This window comes from Somniosus microcephalus, chromosome 8, assembly GCF_052327205.1.
Source record: "Somniosus microcephalus isolate GS21.2 chromosome 8, FLI_Smic_1.0, whole genome shotgun sequence".
Lineage (NCBI taxonomy): Eukaryota > Metazoa > Chordata > Chondrichthyes > Squaliformes > Somniosidae > Somniosus > Somniosus microcephalus.
The window spans coordinates 273005825-273025761 of NC_140994.1; the positions used below are offsets into that span (position 1 = coordinate 273005825).

Genomic DNA, 19937 nt, shown 5'->3' on the forward strand with positions numbered 1-19937 from the left:
TCCGCCTGAGAATGTTATCTGACTGTGACAGGATCCGCTACAGACAAACTCAATAGATTTTTACTATTCTATTATAAAATTGTTCCCTTACAGAAGTGAATTGAGCTTGTTTGAAAAAGGAGAGTGGGATAAACCTGGTAACTACAGGCCAATTAGTCTAACGTCTGTAGTAGGAAAAGAACTGGAGACCATTGTCAAGGACAAAATTAATTCTCGCTTTGAGAAGTATGGGCTAATAAGGGACAGCCAGCACGGATTTGTTGAAGGCAAATCGTGTCTGACTAACCTGATTGAGTTCTTTTGATGAAGTAACAGAGAGGGTTGAAAAGGGTAGTGCAGTAGATGTGTATATATAGACTTTCAAAAGGCATTTCATAAAGTACCTCATAACAGACTTATTTGGAAAATAGAAGCACATGGTATTCAAGGGATGGCGATAACTTGGGTACGTAATTGGCTAAGAAGGCAGGAAAGTAGTGGTGAACAGATCTTTTACTGACTGGAGTATGCAGTGGGGTCCCTCTGGTCGGTATTGGGACCATTGCTTTTGTTATCTATAAATGACCTGGTCTTGGGTATAGGGAGTACAATTTTGAAGTTTGTGGACGATACAAAACTTGGCAACGTAGTAAACAGTGAGCAGGGTAGTAGCAGACTTCAGGAGGACATAGACAGACTGGTGAAATGGGCAGATGCAATTTACTGTGGCTAAGTGTGAAGTGATGCACTTTATGAGAAACAGCATGGAGAGGCAGTATAAGCTCAATGGTATGATTTTGAGGGGTAGCAAGGACAGAGGGACCTGGAGGTGCATATTCACAAATCTTTGAAAGTGGCAGGGCAAATTGACAAGGCGGTTAAGAAAATATATGGGATATTTGGCTTTCTAAATGGGGGCATTGAATACAAAAACAAGGAAGTTATGAGGGTACAGAGGAGGTTTACCAGGATGAGAGAGTTCAGTTACGTGGAGGGATTGGGAAAGCTGGGGTTCTCAGAGCAGTGAAGGTTCAGGGGAGACCTAATAGAGGAATTCAAAATTATGAGGGGTTTTGATAGAGCAAGTAGGGAGAAACTATTTCCTCTGGCAAGTGGGTCAGTAACCAGAGGTCATAGATTTAAAATAATTGTTAAAAGATCTAGAGGGGAAATGAGGAGAAATTTCTTCACACAGAGGGTTGTTGTGATCTGGAATGCACTGCCTGAAAGGGCGGTGGAATCAGATTCCATAGGAGCTTTCAAAGGACAATTGGACATGTACATGAAGAGGATTAATTTGCAGGGCTCTGGGGATAGAGCAGGGAGTGGGACTAATTGGAGAGCTCTTTCAAAGAGCCGGCACAGGCACGATGGGCCGAATGGCCTCTTGTGCTGTAAAATTCTATGATTATATGAATTCTACCCATTGAATCACACTTTTATCCTCTCAACTTTTACAATGTTGAAAATCTCTATTAGATTCCTCTTAGGGCAGCACGGTGGCATAGTGGTTAGCACTGTTGCCTCACAGCGCCAGGGACCCGGGTTCAAATCCGGCCTCGGGTGACTGTGTGGAGTTTGCACATTCTCCCCGTGTTTGCGTGGGTTTTCTCCGGGTGCTCCGGTTTCCTCCCACAGTCCAAAGATGTGCGGGTTAGGTTGATTGGCCATGATAAAAATTGACCCTTAGTGTTAGGGGGATTAAATACGTGGGGTTGCGGGGATAGGGCTTGGGTGGGATGGCTGTCGGTGTAGGGACCGGGTGCTGGGGTTTGGATGATCAGCCATGATCTCGTTGAATGGCGGAGCAGGCTCGAAGGGCTGAATGGCCTACTCCTGCTTCTATGTTTAATCATTTTTGTCCCAATGAATAGGGTCCTAAATTTTTTTATCTTCCCTTCATAACTATACGCTCTCATTCCTGGTATCGTTCAAGTGAATCTTCATTGTCCCTCGCCATGGCTCTAATATCCTTCTTATAATGGGGCCCCCAGAACAGCACAGAATATCCCAATTGGCCTAAACAATGAATAGATTCAGCATTACTCTCTTGTTTTTATATTAACATTTTACATTTGATAAGGTGCCCCATAAAAGATTATTACACACGATTCGGGCTCGTGGGGTTGGGGGTAATATAGCAGCAAGGATAGAGGACAGAAAACAGAGAGTAGGGATAAACGGATCTTTTTCAGGTTGGCGGGCTGTAACTAGTGGGGTGCCGCAAGGATCAGTGTTGGGGCCTCAGCTATTTACAATCTATATTAATGATCTAGATGAAGGGATCGAGTGTCATGTATCCAAGTTTGCTGATGATACAAAGCTAGGTGGGACAGTAAGCTGTGAGGAGAACACAGGGTCTGCAAAGGGATATAGATAGACTAAGTGAATGGGCAGTAAGATGACAGATGGAGTATAATGTAGGGAAATGTGAGGTTATTCACTTTGGTAGGAAGAATAGAAAAACAATATTTTTTAAATGCTGAGAAACTTTCAAATGTTGGTGTTCAGAGAGATTTGGGTGTCCTCGTGCTAGAAGCACACAAAGCTAGCATGTACAGCAAGCAATAAGGAAGGCAAATAGCATGTAGGCCTTTATTGCAAGGGGGTTGGAGCATAAGATTAAGGAAGTCTTACTACAATTGTACAGGGCCTTGGTGAGGCCACACCTGAAGTACTGTGCAGAGTTTTGGCCTCCTTATCTAAGGAAGGATATACTTGCCTTGAAGGCAGTGCAACCTCAAATTAATCCCACTGCCCCACTCACTCCATAGCCCTGTGTCAATCCCAGACTAATCCCACTGCCCCACTCACTCCATAGCCCTGTGTCAATCCCAAACTAATCCCACTGCCCTGCTCTCTCCCCGTAGCCCTGTGTCAATCCCAAACTAATCCCACTGCCCCGCTATCTCCCTGTAGCCCTGTATCAATCCCAAACTAATCCCACTGCCCCGCTATCTCCCCGTAGCCCTGTATCAATCCCAAACTAATCCCACTGCCCCGCTCTCTCCCCATAGCCCTGTATCAATCCCAAACTAATCCCACTGCCCCGCTCTCTCCCCGTAGCCCTGTGTCAATCCCAAACTAATCCCACTGCCCCGCTATCTCCCCGTAGCCCTGTATCAATCCCAAACTAATCCCACTGCCCCGCTCTCTCCCCGTAGCCCTGTATCAATCCCAAACTAATCCCACTGCCCCGCTCTCTCCCCGTAGCCCTGTATCAATCCCAAACTAATCCCACTGCCCCGCTCTCTCCCCGTAGCCCTGTATCAATCCCAAACTAATCCCACTGCCCCGCTAGCTCCCCGTAGCCCTGTATCAATCCCAAACTAATCCCACTGCCCCGCTCTCTCCCCGTAGCCCTGTATCAATCCCAAACTAATCCCACTGCCCCGCTCTCTCCCCATAGCCCTGTATCAATCCCAAACTAATCCCACTGCCCCGCTCTCTCCCCGTAGCCCTGTGTCAATCCCAAACTAATCCCACTGCCCCGCTATCTCCCCGTAGCCCTGTATCAATCCCAAACTAATCCCACTGCCCCGCTCTCTCCCCGTAGCCCTGTATCAATCCCAAACTAATCCCACTGCCCCGCTCTCTCCCCGTAGCCCTGTATCAATCCCAAACTAATCCCACTGCCCCGCTCTCTCCCCGTAGCCCTGTATCAATCCCAAACTAATCCCACTGCCCCGCTAGCTCCCCGTAGCCCTGTATCAATCCCAAACTAATCCCACTGCCCCGCTCTCTCCCCGTAGCCCTGTATCAATCCCAAACTAATCCCACTGTCCTGCTCTCTCCCCATAGCCCTGTATCAATCCCAAACTAATCGCACTGCCCCGCTCTCTCCCCATAGCCCTGTATCAATCCCAAACTAATCCCACTGCCCCGCTCTCTCCCCATAGCCCTGTATCAATCCCAAACTAATCCCACTGCCCTGCTCTCTCCCCATAGCCCAGTATCAATCCCAAACTAATCTTACCACCCTGCTCCATCCTTGTATCCTCCTCTGCTTCAGATATTTATCAGTTTTCCCGATGGATCCCTGCCTGACCACTCCCTGTGGCAAAGCATTCCAAGTTCCAACAACCAACTGTACAGATATTTCTTCTAACCCCTCTCCTCACTCTCAGTGACAATTTTAATCTGATGATAGAGGTGTACAAGATTATGACGGGTTTGGATAGGCTAGATGGGGAAAGGCTGTTCCCACTAGTTGATGGTACAAGGACTAGGGGACACAGATTTATGGTTTTGGGCAAGGGTTACAGAGGGGATGTGAGGAAAAACTTTTTTACGCAGCGAGTGGTGAGGACCTGGAACTCACTGCCGACGAGGGTGGTGGAAGCGGAGATGATCAATGAATCCAAAAGGAAATAAACTTTTAGGGCCACGGGGATAGAGCGGGGGAATGGGACTGACTGGATTGCTCTACAGAGAGCCGGCACGGACTCGATGGGCCGAAAAGCAGCCTCCTGTGCCGCTATGACTCTATCACTCAGAGTCATTATGGCACAGGAGGAGGCCATTCAGCCCATCGGCTCTCTGTATAGCGATCCAGTCAGTCCCATTCCCCCGCTCTATCCCCGTGGCCCTGCAAGTTTATTTCCCTCAAGTGCCGATCCAGTTTCCTTTTGAAATCATTGATCGTCTCCGCTTCCACCACCCTCATCGGCAGTGAGTTTCAGGTCATTATCACTCGCTACATAAAAAGGTTCTTCCTCACATTCCCCCTCTATCTCTTGCCCAAAACCTTAAACCTGTGTCCCCGAGTCCTTGTGCCATCAGCTAATGGGAACAGCCTTTCTCTGTCTCCCTTATCCAAACCCGTCATAATCTTGTACACCTCTATCAAATCTCCCCTCAATCTCCTTTGCTCCAAGGAGAACAACCCCAGCTTCTCCAACCTAACCATGTAGCTAAGATCCCCCATCCCTGGAACCATTCTGGTAAATCTCCTCTGCACCCTCTCAAGGACCTTCACATCCTTCCTAAAGTGTGATGACCAGAACTGGACACAATACTCTAGTTGTGGCCTAACCAGAGCTTTATAAAGGTTCAGCATAACTTCCCTGCTTTTGTACTCAATACCTCTATTTATAGAAACATAGAAGATAGGAGCAGGAGTAGGCCATTCGGCCCTTCGAGCCTGTTCGGCCATTTAATGAGATCATGGCTGATCATCCAAATTCAGTACCCTGTCCCTGCTTTCTCCCCATATCCCTTGATTCCTTTAGCCTTAAGAAATATATCTAACTCCTTCTTGAATATATTTAATGAATTGACCTCAACTGCCTTGCATGGTAGAGAATTCCACAGGTTCACCACTCTCATTAGACTGTGACCCCTAGTTCTGGACTCCCCCGCCATTGGGAAAGCCTTCCTGCATCTAGTCTGTCTACTCCTGTTAGAATTTTATAAGTTTCAATGAGATCCCCTCTCATTCTTCTAAACTTGAGCGAATATAAGCCTAATCGACCCAATCTCTCCTCGTATGTCAAGCCCAAGATCCCATATGCTTTGCTAACAACCCTCAATATGTCCTGCCACCTTCAGGGATCTATGCACATGAACGCCCAGGTCCCTCTGTCCCTGCACACTTTTTAGAACGGTGCCATTAAGTCTATATTGCCTCTCCCTATCCCTTCTGCCAAAATGCATCACTTCACACTTCTCTGTATTAAATTCCATCTGCCACTTGTCTGCCCATTCTGAGCCTATCTATGTGGATTGGTATCCTCCTCACTGTGCCACACCTCCAAGTTTGGTATCACAAAGTTTGAAATTTTGCTCTCCTAATATCCAAGTCATTCACTGTATATCAAAAAAGCAGTGGCCCCAGCACTGACCCTTGGGGAACGCCACTATCCACCGTCCTCCAGTCTGAAAAACAACCATTTACCACAACTCACTGTTTTCTGTCCTTAAGCCAATTTCTTATCCAAGCTGACACTGACCCCCCTATTCCATGAGCCTCAATTTGGTAACCGGCCTTTTATGTGGTACTTTGTCAAACGCTTTCTTAAAATCCATATAGACAACATCCACTGCATTCCCTTCATCAACCTTCTCTCTTACTTCATCAAAAAATTCAGTTAGTTTAGTCAAACACGATCTACCTTTTACAAATCTGTGCTGGCTCTCCTTAATTAACTTAACCCTCACCAAGTGCCTGTTAATAGAAACATAGAAGATAGGAGCAGGAGTAGGCCATTCGGCCCCTCGAGCCTGCTCCGCCATTCAATGCGATCATGGCTGATCATCCAAATTCAGTACCCTGTCCCTGCTTTCTCCCCATATCCCTTGATCCCTTTAGCCTTAAGAAATATATCCAACTCCTTCTTGAATATATTTAATGAATTGGCCTCTACTGCCTTCTGTGGTAGAGAATTCCACAGGTTCACCACTCTCTGGGTGAAGAAATTCCTCCTCATCTCTGTCCTAAATGGCTTACCCCTTATCCTTAGACTGTGACCCCTGGTTCTGGACTCCCCGGCCATCGGGAACATCCTTCCTGCATCCAGTCTGTCCAGTCCTGTTAGAATTTTATAAGTTTCAATGAGATCCCCTCTCATTCTTCTAAACTCCAGCGAGTACAAGCCCAATCGACCCAATCTCTCCTCATACATCATTCCTGCCATCCCAGGTATCAGCCTGGTGAACCTTCGCTGCATTCCTTCCATGGTAAGAACATTCTTCCTCAGATAAGGCGACCAAAACTGCACACAATACTCAATATGTGGTCTCACCAAGGCCCTGTACAACTGCAGCAAGACACCCTTGTTCCTGTACTCAAACCTTCTCGCTACGAAGGCCAACATACCATTTGCCGCCTTAACCGCCTGCTGCACCTGCATACTTACCTTCAGCGACTGGTGCACAAGGACGCCCAGGTCTTGTTGCACTTCCCCTTCTCCCAATCTATTGCCATTCAGATAATCTGCCACCTTGTTTTTGACACCAATATGGATAACCTCGCATTTATCCATGTTATATCGCATCTGCCATGCTTCTGCCCAATCACCCAACCTGTCCAAATCATACTGGAGTTTCTCGGCATCCCCCTCACAGCACACACGCCCACCCAGCTTTGTGTCGTCTGCAAACTTGGAGATATTACATCTAGTTCCAAGTCCAGATCATTAATATATATTGTGAATAGCTGTGGTCCAAGGACCGATCCCTGCGGTACCCCACTAGTCACTGCCTGCCATTCGGAAAAAGAGCCGTTTATTCCAACTCTTTGCTTTCTGTCTGCCAACCAGTTCTCTATCCAAGTCAATAACTTGCCCCCAATCCCATGTGCCTTAACTTTACACGCTAATCTCTTATGCGGGACCTTATCGAAAGCCTTTTGAAAGTCCAAATACACCACATCCACTGGTTCTCCCTTATCTATTTTACCAATTACTTCCTCAAAAAATTCCAGTAGATTAGTCAAGCACGATTTACCTTTTGTAAATCCATGTTGACTTTGTCCGATCCTCTCACTGTTTTCCAAGTGCTCTGCTATTATATCTTTTATAATGGACTCTAGCATTTTCCCCACTACCGATGTCAGGTCTGTAATTCCCCGTTCTCTCTCTACCACCTTTTTTGAACAGTGAGGCTACATTAGCTACCTGCCAATCCATGGGTACTCTTCCAGAGTCTATCGAATTTTAGAAGATGACCAGCAATGCATCTACTATTTCTAGGGCCATTTCCTTAAGTACCCTAGGATGTAGATTATCAGGCGCTGGGGATTTATCGGCCTTCAATCCCATCAATTTCTCTAACACCATTTCCCTACAAATACTGATTTCTATCAGTTCCTCCCTTTCATTAGACCCTATGTTCCCCGACATTTTTGGGAGGTTATTTGTGTCCTCCTTTGTGAAGACAGAACCAAAGTATATATTTAATTGGTCAGCCATTTCTTTGTTCCCCATTATAAATTCCCCTGATTCTGACTGCAAGGGACCTACGCTTGACTTCACCAATCTTTTTCTCTTCACATATCTATAAAAGCTTTTACAGTCAGTTTTTATGTTACCTGCAAGCTTACTCTCATACTCTATTTTCCCCCTCTTAATTAATCCCTTTGTCCTCCTTTGTTGAATCCTAAACTGCTCCCATTCCTCAGATTTACTGCTTTTTCTGGCCAATTTATATGTCCTCTCCTTGGATCTTATGCTATCTCTAATTTCCCTTGTTAGCCACAGTTGAGTCACCTTTTTTGTTTTATTTTTATGCCAAACTGGGATGAACAAATTCTGTAGTTCATCCATGTGATCTTTGAATGTTTACCATTGCCTATCCACCATCAACCCTTTGAGTGACATTCCCCAATCAATCCTACCCAACTCGCGCCTCATACCATCATAATTTCCTTTATTTAACTTCAGGACCCTAGTCTCTGAGTCAACTACTTCACTCTCCATCTTAATGAAGAATTCTTTCATATTATGATCGCTCTGACCCAAGGGGCCTCGCACAAGATTGCTAATTAATCCTTTCTCATTACATAATACCCAGTCTAAGATGGCCTGATCTCTAGTTGGTTCCTCGACATATTGGTCCAGGAAACCATCCCGTATACACTCCAGGAATTCCTCCTCCACAGTATTGTTACTAATTTGGTTAGCCCAATCTATATGTAGATTAAAGTCACCCATGATAACTGCTGTGCCCTTATTGCACGCGTCTCAATTTCCTGTTTAATGCCATCCCCAACCTCCGCATTACTGTTTGGAGGTCTATATACCACTCCCACTAACGTTTTCTGCCCCTTGGTATTTCTCAATTCTACCCATACAGATTCCACATCATCAGAGCTAATATCCTTCCTTACAATTGTGTTAATCCCCTCTTTAACCAACAATGTTACCCCACCTCCTTTTCCTTTTTGCCTATCTTTCCTAAATATTGGATACCCCTGGATGTTGAGTTCCCAGCCTTGGCCACCCTGGAGCCATGTTTCCGTAACCCCAATCATATCATATTTATTTACCTCTATTTGCGCAGCTAATTCATCCACCTTATTTGAATGCTCCTCGCATTAAGACACAAAGCCTTCAGGCTTGTTTTTTTAACGCTCTTAGATCTTTTAGAATTATTATTTACTGTGGCCATGTTTGATTTAAACCCTTGATTTCTCTGTCTGCCACTTTTGTTTTTCTCGTTCCTGTCTTTTGCATTTATCCTTGTTTCCCTTTCCTCTGTCTCCCCGCTCAGGTTCCCAGCCCCCTGCCATTTTAGTTTAAACCCTCCCCCAGAGCACTAACAAACACTCCCCCTAGGACATCGGTCCCGGCCCTGCCCAGGTGCAAACCGTCCATTTTGTACTGGTCCCACCTCCCCCAGAACCGGTTCCAATGTCCCAGGAATTTGAATTCCTCCCCCTTGCACCATTCCTCTAGTCACGTATTCATCTAAAATATCCTTCTATTTCTACTCTGACTAGCACGTGGCATTGGTAGCAATCTGAGATTACTACCTTTTGAGGTCGTATTTTTTAATTTACCTCCTAACTCCCTATATTCAGCTTTTAGGACCTCATCCCGGTTTTTACCTATATCATTGGTACCTATATGCACCACGACAACTGGCTGTTCACCCTCCCCTTCCAAAATGTTCTGCAACCGCTCTGAGACATCCTTGACCCTTGCACCAGGGAGGCAACACACCATCCTGGAGTCTCGTTTGCGGCCGCAGAAACACCTATCTATTCCCCATACAATAGAATCCCCTATCACTATAGCTCGCCCGCTCTTTTTCCTCCCGTCCTGTGCAGCAGAACCACCCCTGGTGCCAGGAAGTTGGCTGCTGCTGCCTTCCCCTGGTAAGCCATCCCCCCATCAGTATCCAAAGTGGTATATCTGTTTGAGAGGGGGATGGCCACAGGGGACTCCTGCACTACCTGCCTGCGCCTACTACAGGAAACCTTTTTTTATCCAGCATGGACGGGACCGATGTGGTGCCGGTTCATCAGAAATTCCGGATAACCAAAAGCTATAGTAAAAGATACGGAGCTGAGAGCTCCGTATAAAGTAACAAACCCTGTTGCTTCAGAACAATGGTCACAAGTTGCAAGCGTCTCTGTAGCTTAGCAACAGCTACAGCCACACCCTTGCACAGCAACAAATGGAGGAAGGCAAGTAATAAAAGTTACCTGAACCTACTCCTGAATTTTGCCGGTTAACCGAGATTTCCGGTTATTTAGGTGCCGGTAAATCGAAAGTTTCCTGTACTCTGTCTGTTGGTCACCCATTCCCTTTCTGCCTGTGCAACCTTTGCCTGAGGTGTAACCAACTGATTAAATGTGATATCTGTAATTTTTTCCCTGATTATTGTTTCTAAAACCTTACCCACCACTGATGTTAAACTGACCAGCCTGTAGCTACTAGGATTGTCCTTACACCCTTTCTTGAACAATGGTGTCACATTTGCCACTTTCCAATCCTCTGGCACCCCCCCCCGTATTTAGGGAAGATTGGAAAATTATGGCAAGCCCTCCTTGGATGAGGAGGGAGATAGAAAATATGATGAAACAAAAAAAGAGGGTGTATGATGCATGTCGGGTGAATTCTCTACCATCTCCACTTCTACTGCTATTTTGTCAGCATCCTCTTCCTTAGTAAACACCGATACAAAGTACTCATTGAGTATTCTAGCCTTGCCCTGCGCCTCTAAGCATATATCACCTTCTTTGTCCCTAATAGGCCACATCCCGCCTCTTAGGATCCGCTTACTGTTTACATGCCGGTAGAAGATTTTTGGGTTCCCTTTTATGTTAACTGCCATTCTATTCCCATATTCTCTCTTTGCCAATCTTATTTTCCTCTTCACTTCCCCTCTCAACTTGCTGTATTTGGCCTGGTTCTCACTTGAAGAATTTACCTGACATGCATCATACACCCTTTCTTTTTGTTTCATCATCTTCTCTATCTCCCTCATCCAAGGAACCCTTGCTTTGGTTCCCCTATCTTTCCCTCTTGTTGGAATGTACCTAGCCTGTACTTGGAACATCTCCTCCTTAAAGATCACCCATTGTTCCATTACTGTCTTTCCTGTCAGTCTTTGGTTCCATTTTACCCTGGCTAGATCCCCTCTCAACCCATTGAAGTTAGCCCTCTTCCAATTTAGAAGTTCTACTTTAGATTGTTACTTGCTCTTCTCCATTACTAATCTAAATCTTATGATATGATGATCACTCTTACCCAAGTGTTCTCCCACAGACACTTGGCCCACCTCATTCCCCAGCACCAGATCCAGCAGTGCCTCCTTCCGAGAACATACTGGTCAACGAAGTTCTCCTGAACACATTTCAGAAATTCCTCCCCCTCCTTTCCCTTTACTCCAACTTTATCCCAATCGATATTTGGGTGATTAAAGTCCCCCAATATCACCACTCTATAGCTTTTGTATATCTCTGTAATTTCCCTGTAGATTTACTCCTCTATCTCTCTCACTATTTGGAGGCCTATAGAATACCCCCAAAAGTGTGATCATACCCTTTTTTGCTCCTCAACTCTAACCAAATGGATTCTGTCCTTGTCCCCTCAAGAACATCCTCCCTTTCCAACAATACAATGTCTTCCTTAATCAGGACTACCACCCCACCTCCCTTTTTTCCTTCCCTATCTTTTCTGAACACCTTGTACCCTTGAATATTAAGTGCCCAGTCCTCACCATTTTTAAGCCACGTTTCTGTTATTGCCACAACATCATATTGCCACATGGCTAATTGTGCTTGTAGCTCACCAACCTTATTCACCACACTTTGCATTTACATACATGCATTCCAAACTTGCCTTTGTATTCCTTGTAGTCTGTCTTAGTCTGCACCTATCTAATATGGTACTACTTCCTCCTCCAGTACTATCCAACACTCTCCCTCCTTTATACACCTTATTCCTCTTTTCTACTTCTATATGCTGGTGCCCACCCCCCTCCCAATTTAGTTTAAACCCTCCCCAACCACCACACTAGTGAACCTCCCCGCCAGGAGGTTCCAGTCCTGTTGAGGTGCAACCTGTCCCTTTTGAATAGGTGCCTCCTGCCCCAGAACCGGTCCCAGTGCCCCAAGAATCTGAAGCTCTCCCTCCTGCACCATGCCTCATGTCACGCATTGATCCTCAATCCCCTGGATCCGATCCCGGTGCCCCCTGTGACGTGAGAGCTGAGGGAGGAGGAATGTTTGTATTTGACAAACCTCCTTAAAGGACTTTAGTGGCAGATTACTTTGTTTTGCAGTAGGTTCAGCAATCAGTAGTTACGAGTGGAGCTGTCTGTGTAAAGGCAGGACAGTTATGTTTTAGAGTAGAATTACTCTCACTGAAATGCACACAATCTGGTTTAACACAAATGGTTGTGGGAGCGGCTGTTAAGTTACCAAATGAACCTTTACTCCTGGTTTAGTTGTCAAGATTGTAAAATGGTTAAACTTGCAATGAGCAAAGTGTGTAGTTGTGATCAGTGGGGAATGCCATTCACCAGGTTGTACAATGAAGTAACTATTTTTGTTGCAGCCTCCAATTTGTGATGAAGTTGGCCGCAAGCGCCATTCTTCGGGAGCTGAAGAGAAACGGCGCCTGCCTTCGGTGTCTTCCAGTAAAACCTCGAGCGGCGCCAGTGAGGCCGAGACTGGGACACAGCTCCCTTCCAAAAGCACGACAGACGAAGCCAACCCCACTCTGAGCCAGGAAGCTGCTTCAGCGGAGCCCCTGGGAGCGGAAACTGCAGACAAATAGAGCTTGGACTCTGCACCTCAACCCTGGATCTTTTATTTGAACTTTGGTATTGTCACCTCAATGACCTACAGAAAAACTGGGCCAGATATCAGACATTCTTCACCGCTGGGCAGTGGACAATCGCATCAACTGCCTGAAGACTTGTATTCAAAGCCGGTTTCACGCCCTTCACCCATATGAATGAATGTTGCATGAGAACAATTGGCTGAAATATTCACCTGCTTGATTTGGGGGTCGACAATACAGCTTCACTCAGATATCCAGAAAACACAAAAAAAACAAAACCCGTCCCTTGAGGAGAATGGGATTAAAAAGATGCCTTATTACTGCCTGCTCCTGTTTCTGAGCAGCACCTAGTTAAATTCTGCTCGCTCGGCTAATGACTCTCCTATTGGCCTGCTAATCTTGATAAAATTATCAGTTCCTTATCCTGGATTTTGAATTGTCAAGGTTTTGTTTGTACCCGATTAAAAGTTACCGCAGGCGGGATCGAATAGGGAAGGTGATTTAAAACGCAAATCCTACTGAGTGGCAGGTACTTTTCTGTCAGGCCTTATTCCGCTTGTTCAAGGTAAATGACTTCAACAGTCTGATAGCCAGAGATAAAGACGTTAGGAAGTAGCCACGGCAACGGCTCAATGGCCCCACGTCAAACTCTCGATCAGGGTCACTGCTGCACTGCCTTTGGCCACAAACATTTTGTTGCTCCTGTCCGTTGTCTCTTTCCCTTCCCCCCTGTTTTCAAACCAGCAACACCTTGAAAAACTCGACAGTCCGATTCCACCGTGGCCGATGAGCTGAGCTGCCTGCTTGAAGTAACAATCAGTAACATTGCTGAAATTTATATCGGGCAACATCATTCTCAAAATGTCGTGTGTTACGTAGGGATGTCGCAGTGTGATTTATTTTCGATGTACTGGTCCAGTGGTGATCTTAAGTCCCATTATTCTAGCTGTGGCCCTGGAAACACCACCATCACTAGGAGCACAAGGCTTGGTGTTTTCTTCATCTTGTTAACCAGTATCACATTTATAGTGGCCTGTGGTTGGCAGTATACAGGAAACATTGAGCCCTGCAATTATTGCAGATTTGCTACATCAGAGTATATTGGGATGTGCTATTGTGATATTCGTAATATCAGATTATTGTGTTGTGATTGGTATGCATGTTTCTCATGGATGGGTGAGTGTGGCATTATTGGGCCCTGGAGGAGCTGGTAGTGGGAGCAGCCTGGTAGCTTTGCTTTACTACCGCTCAGACCTTGGGCCGCCTGTTCCTCAAGGGAGGCTGTTGGGAAGAGCTTGATCAGTCAGCGGCCAGCTAGTTGGCTCTGGCGCTTTTGGTGGAAGAAAATGCACTTTCTCCGCTCTCTGTCTCTCTTTCGAGTGCATTTGGCACTCACTCACTCTCTCGTTCTTTCTCACTCGCTTTCGTTTTTTCTTTCTCGTTCTTTTTCCCCCTCTCACTCATGCTCTTGTTTTCTCTCTCTCTCTCTCCCCCTCTTTCATTCCCCTCCCTCTCTCTCTCTCACTCGTTCAGCGGGCATTGTTTTCCTGGGGCCGCCCCGCCCGCCTGGCCAGTTAGTGGAGTTGGTGTTTGGTGAATTGCCCTGGGCTGTTTAGGAGGGTATGTGCAATGTACACGGTGTTTGGGAAAAGGCTCCCATATCCCCATTTAACCGGCTTGGCTAGTGCCATCTGCCACTGCTGACTGAGTGCTGGGTGCAGCTTCTGTCTTCCTCTCTCTGCCTTGCTGAACTCACTAAGGGTCTAGCTCCTGAAACCCAAGCTCTGATCCGTATTGTTGGCTGTTTTATCTTCAGGCTAACATTTACCATCGACGCTAATTCTTTCTGAAGATGAGTTGGTTAAACAGCAGCCGCTTGTAGGTTAAGAAGTGCTGGCCAAGCCCGGTCAGCTTAAGGAGTGTGGATTAATGTACGAGTACTGGATAATAGCCCTGCTTCCCAGGGCCGTCACTCTGTTCAGGAGAATGTGTCCCCTTTAACCTCGCCGTGATTAAACTGCACGCAATCACCTGACTGGGAACAATTCAGAATCCCTGCCTGACAAACCGTGTTTGAACATGTCAGCTGTAACCTGTCACATTGTTTACACCTCCCGCTTTCAGCGAGTCCTACAAACTCCCGGGAGTTCCTGTAATACGGGACTGTGATCACTCGCAGTCAGTTGGGTTTGACCAATTTAACCAGACGTAGTTATAACTGAGAGGCTGCATTGTTGGCAGTAATTCAGGGCCGAGGCTTCCTGAATACTTAGCCAGCTCAGTTAGGAGAATGTGAAGCTGCTTTTATTTAAATGAGAAATACTTTAAAAATGCCTCTGCTAGTCAGGAACCTAGGTCTTGAACATGTTTTATTTCAGGTAATTTGGAATATTTGGTAAGCTTCTCTTTGCTGTTTTGGTTATGCTAAAATCATACTGTTGCATTTAGAATTCCTGATTCATGGGGCAATTTGTATATAATTCAACGCCATGAGCTTATAGCTGAATGTCTTTTTTTTTCCCCTAAGTGAGAAATATTTGAGAATCTAGCCATATTTGCCAAAGAAATATTCTGGGTTTCACAGATGCTGGATATAAGTCAGTTGCACATATGTTTTAAAAAAAAAGGTGCTGTGGATTAATTCTGCGTTTCCCAGCCCGTGGGTGAAAGGCTCAGCTCGCACCCTCGGCCCGCACACGCAGCTAGTGTCAAGGACATTTAACTTTTTTCTTTCCTCCTCCCCCTTTTCTTCCCTTTGAACCACTCGCCTTTGTGCCACCGCATTGTTTACCGGAACACCTGCCCATTCTCCCCGTGCCCCGCACTGTTTACCGGAACACCTGCCCATTCTCCCCGTGCCCCGCATTGTTTACCGGAACACCTGCCCGTTCTCCCCGTGCCCCGCATTGTTTACCGGAACACCTGCCCGTTCTCCCCGTGCCCCGCACTGTTTACCGGAACACCTGCCCATTCTCCCCGTGCCCCGCACTGTTTACCGGAACACCTGCCCATTCTCCCTGTGCCCCCGCATTGTTTACCGGAACACCTGCCCATTCTCCCCGTGCCCCGCATTGTTTACCGGAACACCTGCCCATTCTCCCCGTGCCCCGCACTGTTTACCGGAACACCTGCCCATTCTCCCCGTGCCCCGCATTGTTTACCGGAACACCTGCCCATTCTCCCCGTGCCCCGCATTGTTTACCGGAACACCTGCCCATTCTCCCCGTGCCCCGCACTGTTTACCGGAACACCTGCCCATTCTCCCCGTGCCCCGCACTGTTTACCGGAACACCTGCCCATTCTCCCCGTGCCCCCGCATTGTTTACCGGAACACCTGCCCATTCTCCCCGTGCCCCGCATTGTTTACCGGAACACCTGCCCATTCTCCCCGTGCCCCGCACTGTTTACCGGAACACCTGCCCATTCTCCCCGTGCCCCGCATTGTTTACCGGAACACCTGCCCATTCTCCCCGTGCCCCGCATTGTTTACCGGAACACCTGCCCATTCTCCCCGTGCCCCGCATTGTTTACCGGAACACCTGCCCATTCTCCCCGTGCCCCGCACTGTTTACCGGAACACCTGCCCATTCTGCTCTGTAACTTCAGTCAGCCAGGAAATAAAACCATCCCGCCACGCTGCCTAAACCGATCTCCCGCAGGCATTGATGCTCAGTGAAAAGATTGGGTGCTCTGGAACAGGACGAGAAGTTCAATCCGTACTTCCTCCCATCCTGACTTGTTTTAGCCAAACAGATCTCAAATACCAAATGGTAATGAAGGGATTCCTCCCTGTGAGTGAGACTGCTCGAAGGTCATCAGTGACACTGGAGCGAGGCACATGGGCCAGGCCTGTCCTGTACAACCAGACTGACGGGGGAACGGAGATTAAAGCTCAAAGTACAGCAATTCATTCACATTGCTGCAAACTTACCTTCCAAGTGTTTTTTGTTAAAAAGTACATTATGTCTGTGCGTAGCCTTTGATCACTGTGTGAAGGTTAGACCTTTAATTTATATACAGAATGATGAACCCAGCTTCACTGTTCTGGGGTATCCAGCTTTAACACCCAGTGTTACTGTGCGCTCCCAGGAGCTGGTTTAACACTCAGTGTACGGGCAGGGGGAATGTGTCCCTCCAATTGTTCAGGAGTATCTAGTTTGTTAAATCTCTGGAGAAGTTCCACATTTCAGCTCGTTAGAAACTCCTGCATGAGTTGTGATGCTATTGGGTAAAGTGTGATGATTGTATTTCGCTAAATGCGCTGTTCCATTCATTTACTGAAAAATCAGTCCTGTTCACTCTGGAACAATTGCAGTCTTGTGAAATAGCTGCAGCAAATCCTCAGCTACAGCGATGAACAAACTCATGTCCTGGACCTGCTCTCAGTTGCTCTGCTCTTTCCCCAACAGCAGTAGATGTCAGTTTGGCAATGTGAGCACACCGAGATCGTTTGTGAATCCCTCAGGCTGAAGCATCCAATTTCCCCAGATTTCAAATCCAAAGCTGGGCGGAAGGTGGGTTAGAGCTGGGCGGAAGGTGGTGGGTTAGAGCTGGGCGGAAGGTGGTGGGTTAGAGCTGGGCGGAAGGTGGTGGGTTAGAGCTGGGCGGAAGGTGGTGGGTTAGAGCTGGGCGGAAGGTGGTGGGTTAGAGCTGGGCGGAAGGTGGTGGGTTAGAGCTGGGCGGAAGGTGGTGGGTTAGAGCTGGGCGGAAGGTGGTGGGTTAGAGCTGGGCGGAAGGTGGTGGGTTAGAGCTGGGCGGAAGGTGGTGGGTTAGAGCTGGGCGGAAGGTGGTGGGTTAGAGCTGGGCGGAAGGTGGTGGGTTAGAGCTGGGCGAAGGTGGTGGGTTAGAGCTGGGCGGAGGTGGTGGGTTAGAGCAGGGCGGAGATGGTGGGTTAGAGCAGGGCGGAAGGTGGGTTAGAGCTGGGCGGAGGTGGTGGGTTAGAGCTGGGCGGAGGTGGTGGGTTAGAGCAGGGCGGAAGGTGGTGGGTTAGAGCTGGGCGAAGGTGGTGGGTTAGAGCTGGGCGGAGGTGGTGGGTTAGAGCTGGGCGGAAGGTGGGTTAGAGCTGGGCGAAGGTGGTGGGTTAGAGCTGGGCGGAGGTGGTGGGTTAGAGCTGGGCGGAGGTGGTGGGTTAGAGCTGGGCGGAGGTGGTGGGTTAGAGCTGGGCGGAGGTGGTGGGTTAGAGCAGAATACTTCACCGCATTGATGCACCTGGCGAGAGTGGTTGGCCAAAACTGGTGAGAAATTGGACTGGGTGCCTTGCCAGCTCCGAACACGAGTTTATGTTTTTTGGCGGAGATTGGGGAGGATCCTGGTAGAATTTAATCTGAATTGTAACTCCGGTGTGTAAATAGTGCACGAGCTGGTGTAGTCAAGTGCATCTTTAAAACTGCTTTGTGAAATTCTGAGCTTGTTGAACAGAATGAGGGGAAAATGCATACATTTCTTGGAACATTTAATTCTTTTCCTAATATTCAAGTCTCAGATTATTGATCTGTAAATGAGCTGGTTTTGCAGAGAGTTTCTTACTGTGTGGTCGGGTTTGCACTAGTCTTTATTTGATGACATGGAATACTTAATTCCCCACGGACCTTCCTTCAATATTAAGCTGTGTTTGGAGCAGTGAGTAAGCCCATTCTAATCGGTGGGTTTCACATTATTCCATTTCACTCCAATCTCCAATCATTTCACACACAAGACTGCTTCAAGTCTCATTGTGTTTAATTTTAATAACTAGTTTTGATTTCATCCAAATCTAAAGCCTCTCAGTTAAATGGGATTTTAGTTTATTTTAATTTGAATGCCACTGCACATAGCAGGGAAAAGAGTTTGTCCTTTCAAAGGCAAATCTGTAAACGAACCACTCACAGTGCCTGGGGCTGCACATATTGCAGTCCTGCCCCAAGGTCTGGGGCTGACCAGGGTGTCTGGGGCTGGCAAGGGCCTTGGCTGGGGCAGCCATGACCTCGCGGGCTGGGGCAAGCCAAGACCTCGAGGGCTGGGGCAAGCCAGGGCCTCGAGGGCTGGGGCAAGCCAGGGCCTCGAGGGCTGGGGCAAGCCAGGGCCTCGAGGGCTGGGGCAAGCCAGGGCCTCGAGGGCTGGGGCAAGCCAGGGCCTCGAGGGCTGGGGCAAGCCAGGGCCTTGAGGGCTGCGGCGGCTGTGTCCTCATGGATCGGGGTGGCCGGGCCCTTGCGGGCTGCAGTCTACTAAATACAGATGCTGGAACACTAGTGCGATTATAATTCACTGGCTTCCCTTCCCCAGCCCAAAATAATTCAACGTCCTAATGATATTCTCTGCTGAATTTGAACTGCCTCCTTCTGGCGGAACATCTCTTAACCTATTGACCTGTGTTTAAAAGTGTTTTCTCCATTGAGAGCTGATAATTCCATTTCAGCTGCTTCATTACTGATGGTCCTAGCTTTCAATCGCCAGGAACACTGGTCAGGTGGTTCAGCTTCGAGCACAACCCATTGCAAAATAGATTGACAGGCTGATGGTTTGAAAAGGGATATAGTGCTTTAATGAGCCAAGAACCACCCCTTACAGCAGTGTGGCTCAGTATTTATTACAGCTCGCCAACAGTTTATAGCCATGCAGAGCTAGGCGGAGTGCAGACAGTGAAACATTAGACTGAAGTGGAATGCCCAGAGTGCCTGCTTAGGATGCTGGTGAGTCTCCTTCTCCTGGCTACTGTAATATTAGAAACTACAACAAATGCAGATTTATCCCACTTTAAAAAAAAACCTTGTAAAATACTTGAACAAGAGCTTGTAACATAAACTATTAATCACTTAGAGTATTTGCTTTTTAGTCTGATGTGGTTCCTTCCGGGTAGTGTTTCGCCCTTTGTAATTTGTGGTAATTCTGCTTTCCTTTTATATAAAAAAAAATCAGTTAAAATGTACAAAAAATTAAAAAAAAATGCTAAAATGATTCCTTTTTGGGTCTGGTTATTTTCAGTGTAAACAGAGCTGGAGTTTGACATTCAGTAAATTACAGATGTGCCTGACTTCTGCTATATCTCTCCCCGGCGCGCGGGTAAACATTCTGCTGTCTAGACTTCAGGTTTAGCGGGGCTGCAGATGGTAACCAGTGCCAGTCAGACGGCCCAAGCACGTCAGGGGGAGGGGCGTATGTATTCTGGGAATTCCCTGGAAGTTAATGTTGAGTTTCCACCTCATTGTCCTATTTGACCCCGAGATGAGCTTCTGATCCCACTTCCAC

At 47.2% G+C, this 19937-nt stretch overlaps 1 protein-coding gene across 1 annotated transcript in view; it reads left to right on the forward strand.

The window, feature by feature from the left end:
• The window catches only part of larp1 (La ribonucleoprotein 1, translational regulator), a 143116-nt gene extending 123470 nt beyond the window's left edge, over nucleotides 1-19646 (forward strand). The window contains exon 19 of the mRNA XM_085996204.1: nucleotides 12486-19646. Coding sequence (XP_085852330.1) covers nucleotides 12486-12707 — 222 coding nt within the window. The 3' untranslated portion in view covers nucleotides 12708-19646. The remainder of the gene's footprint in view (nucleotides 1-12485) is intronic.
• The last annotated feature ends 291 nt before the right edge of the window (nucleotides 19647-19937 follow it).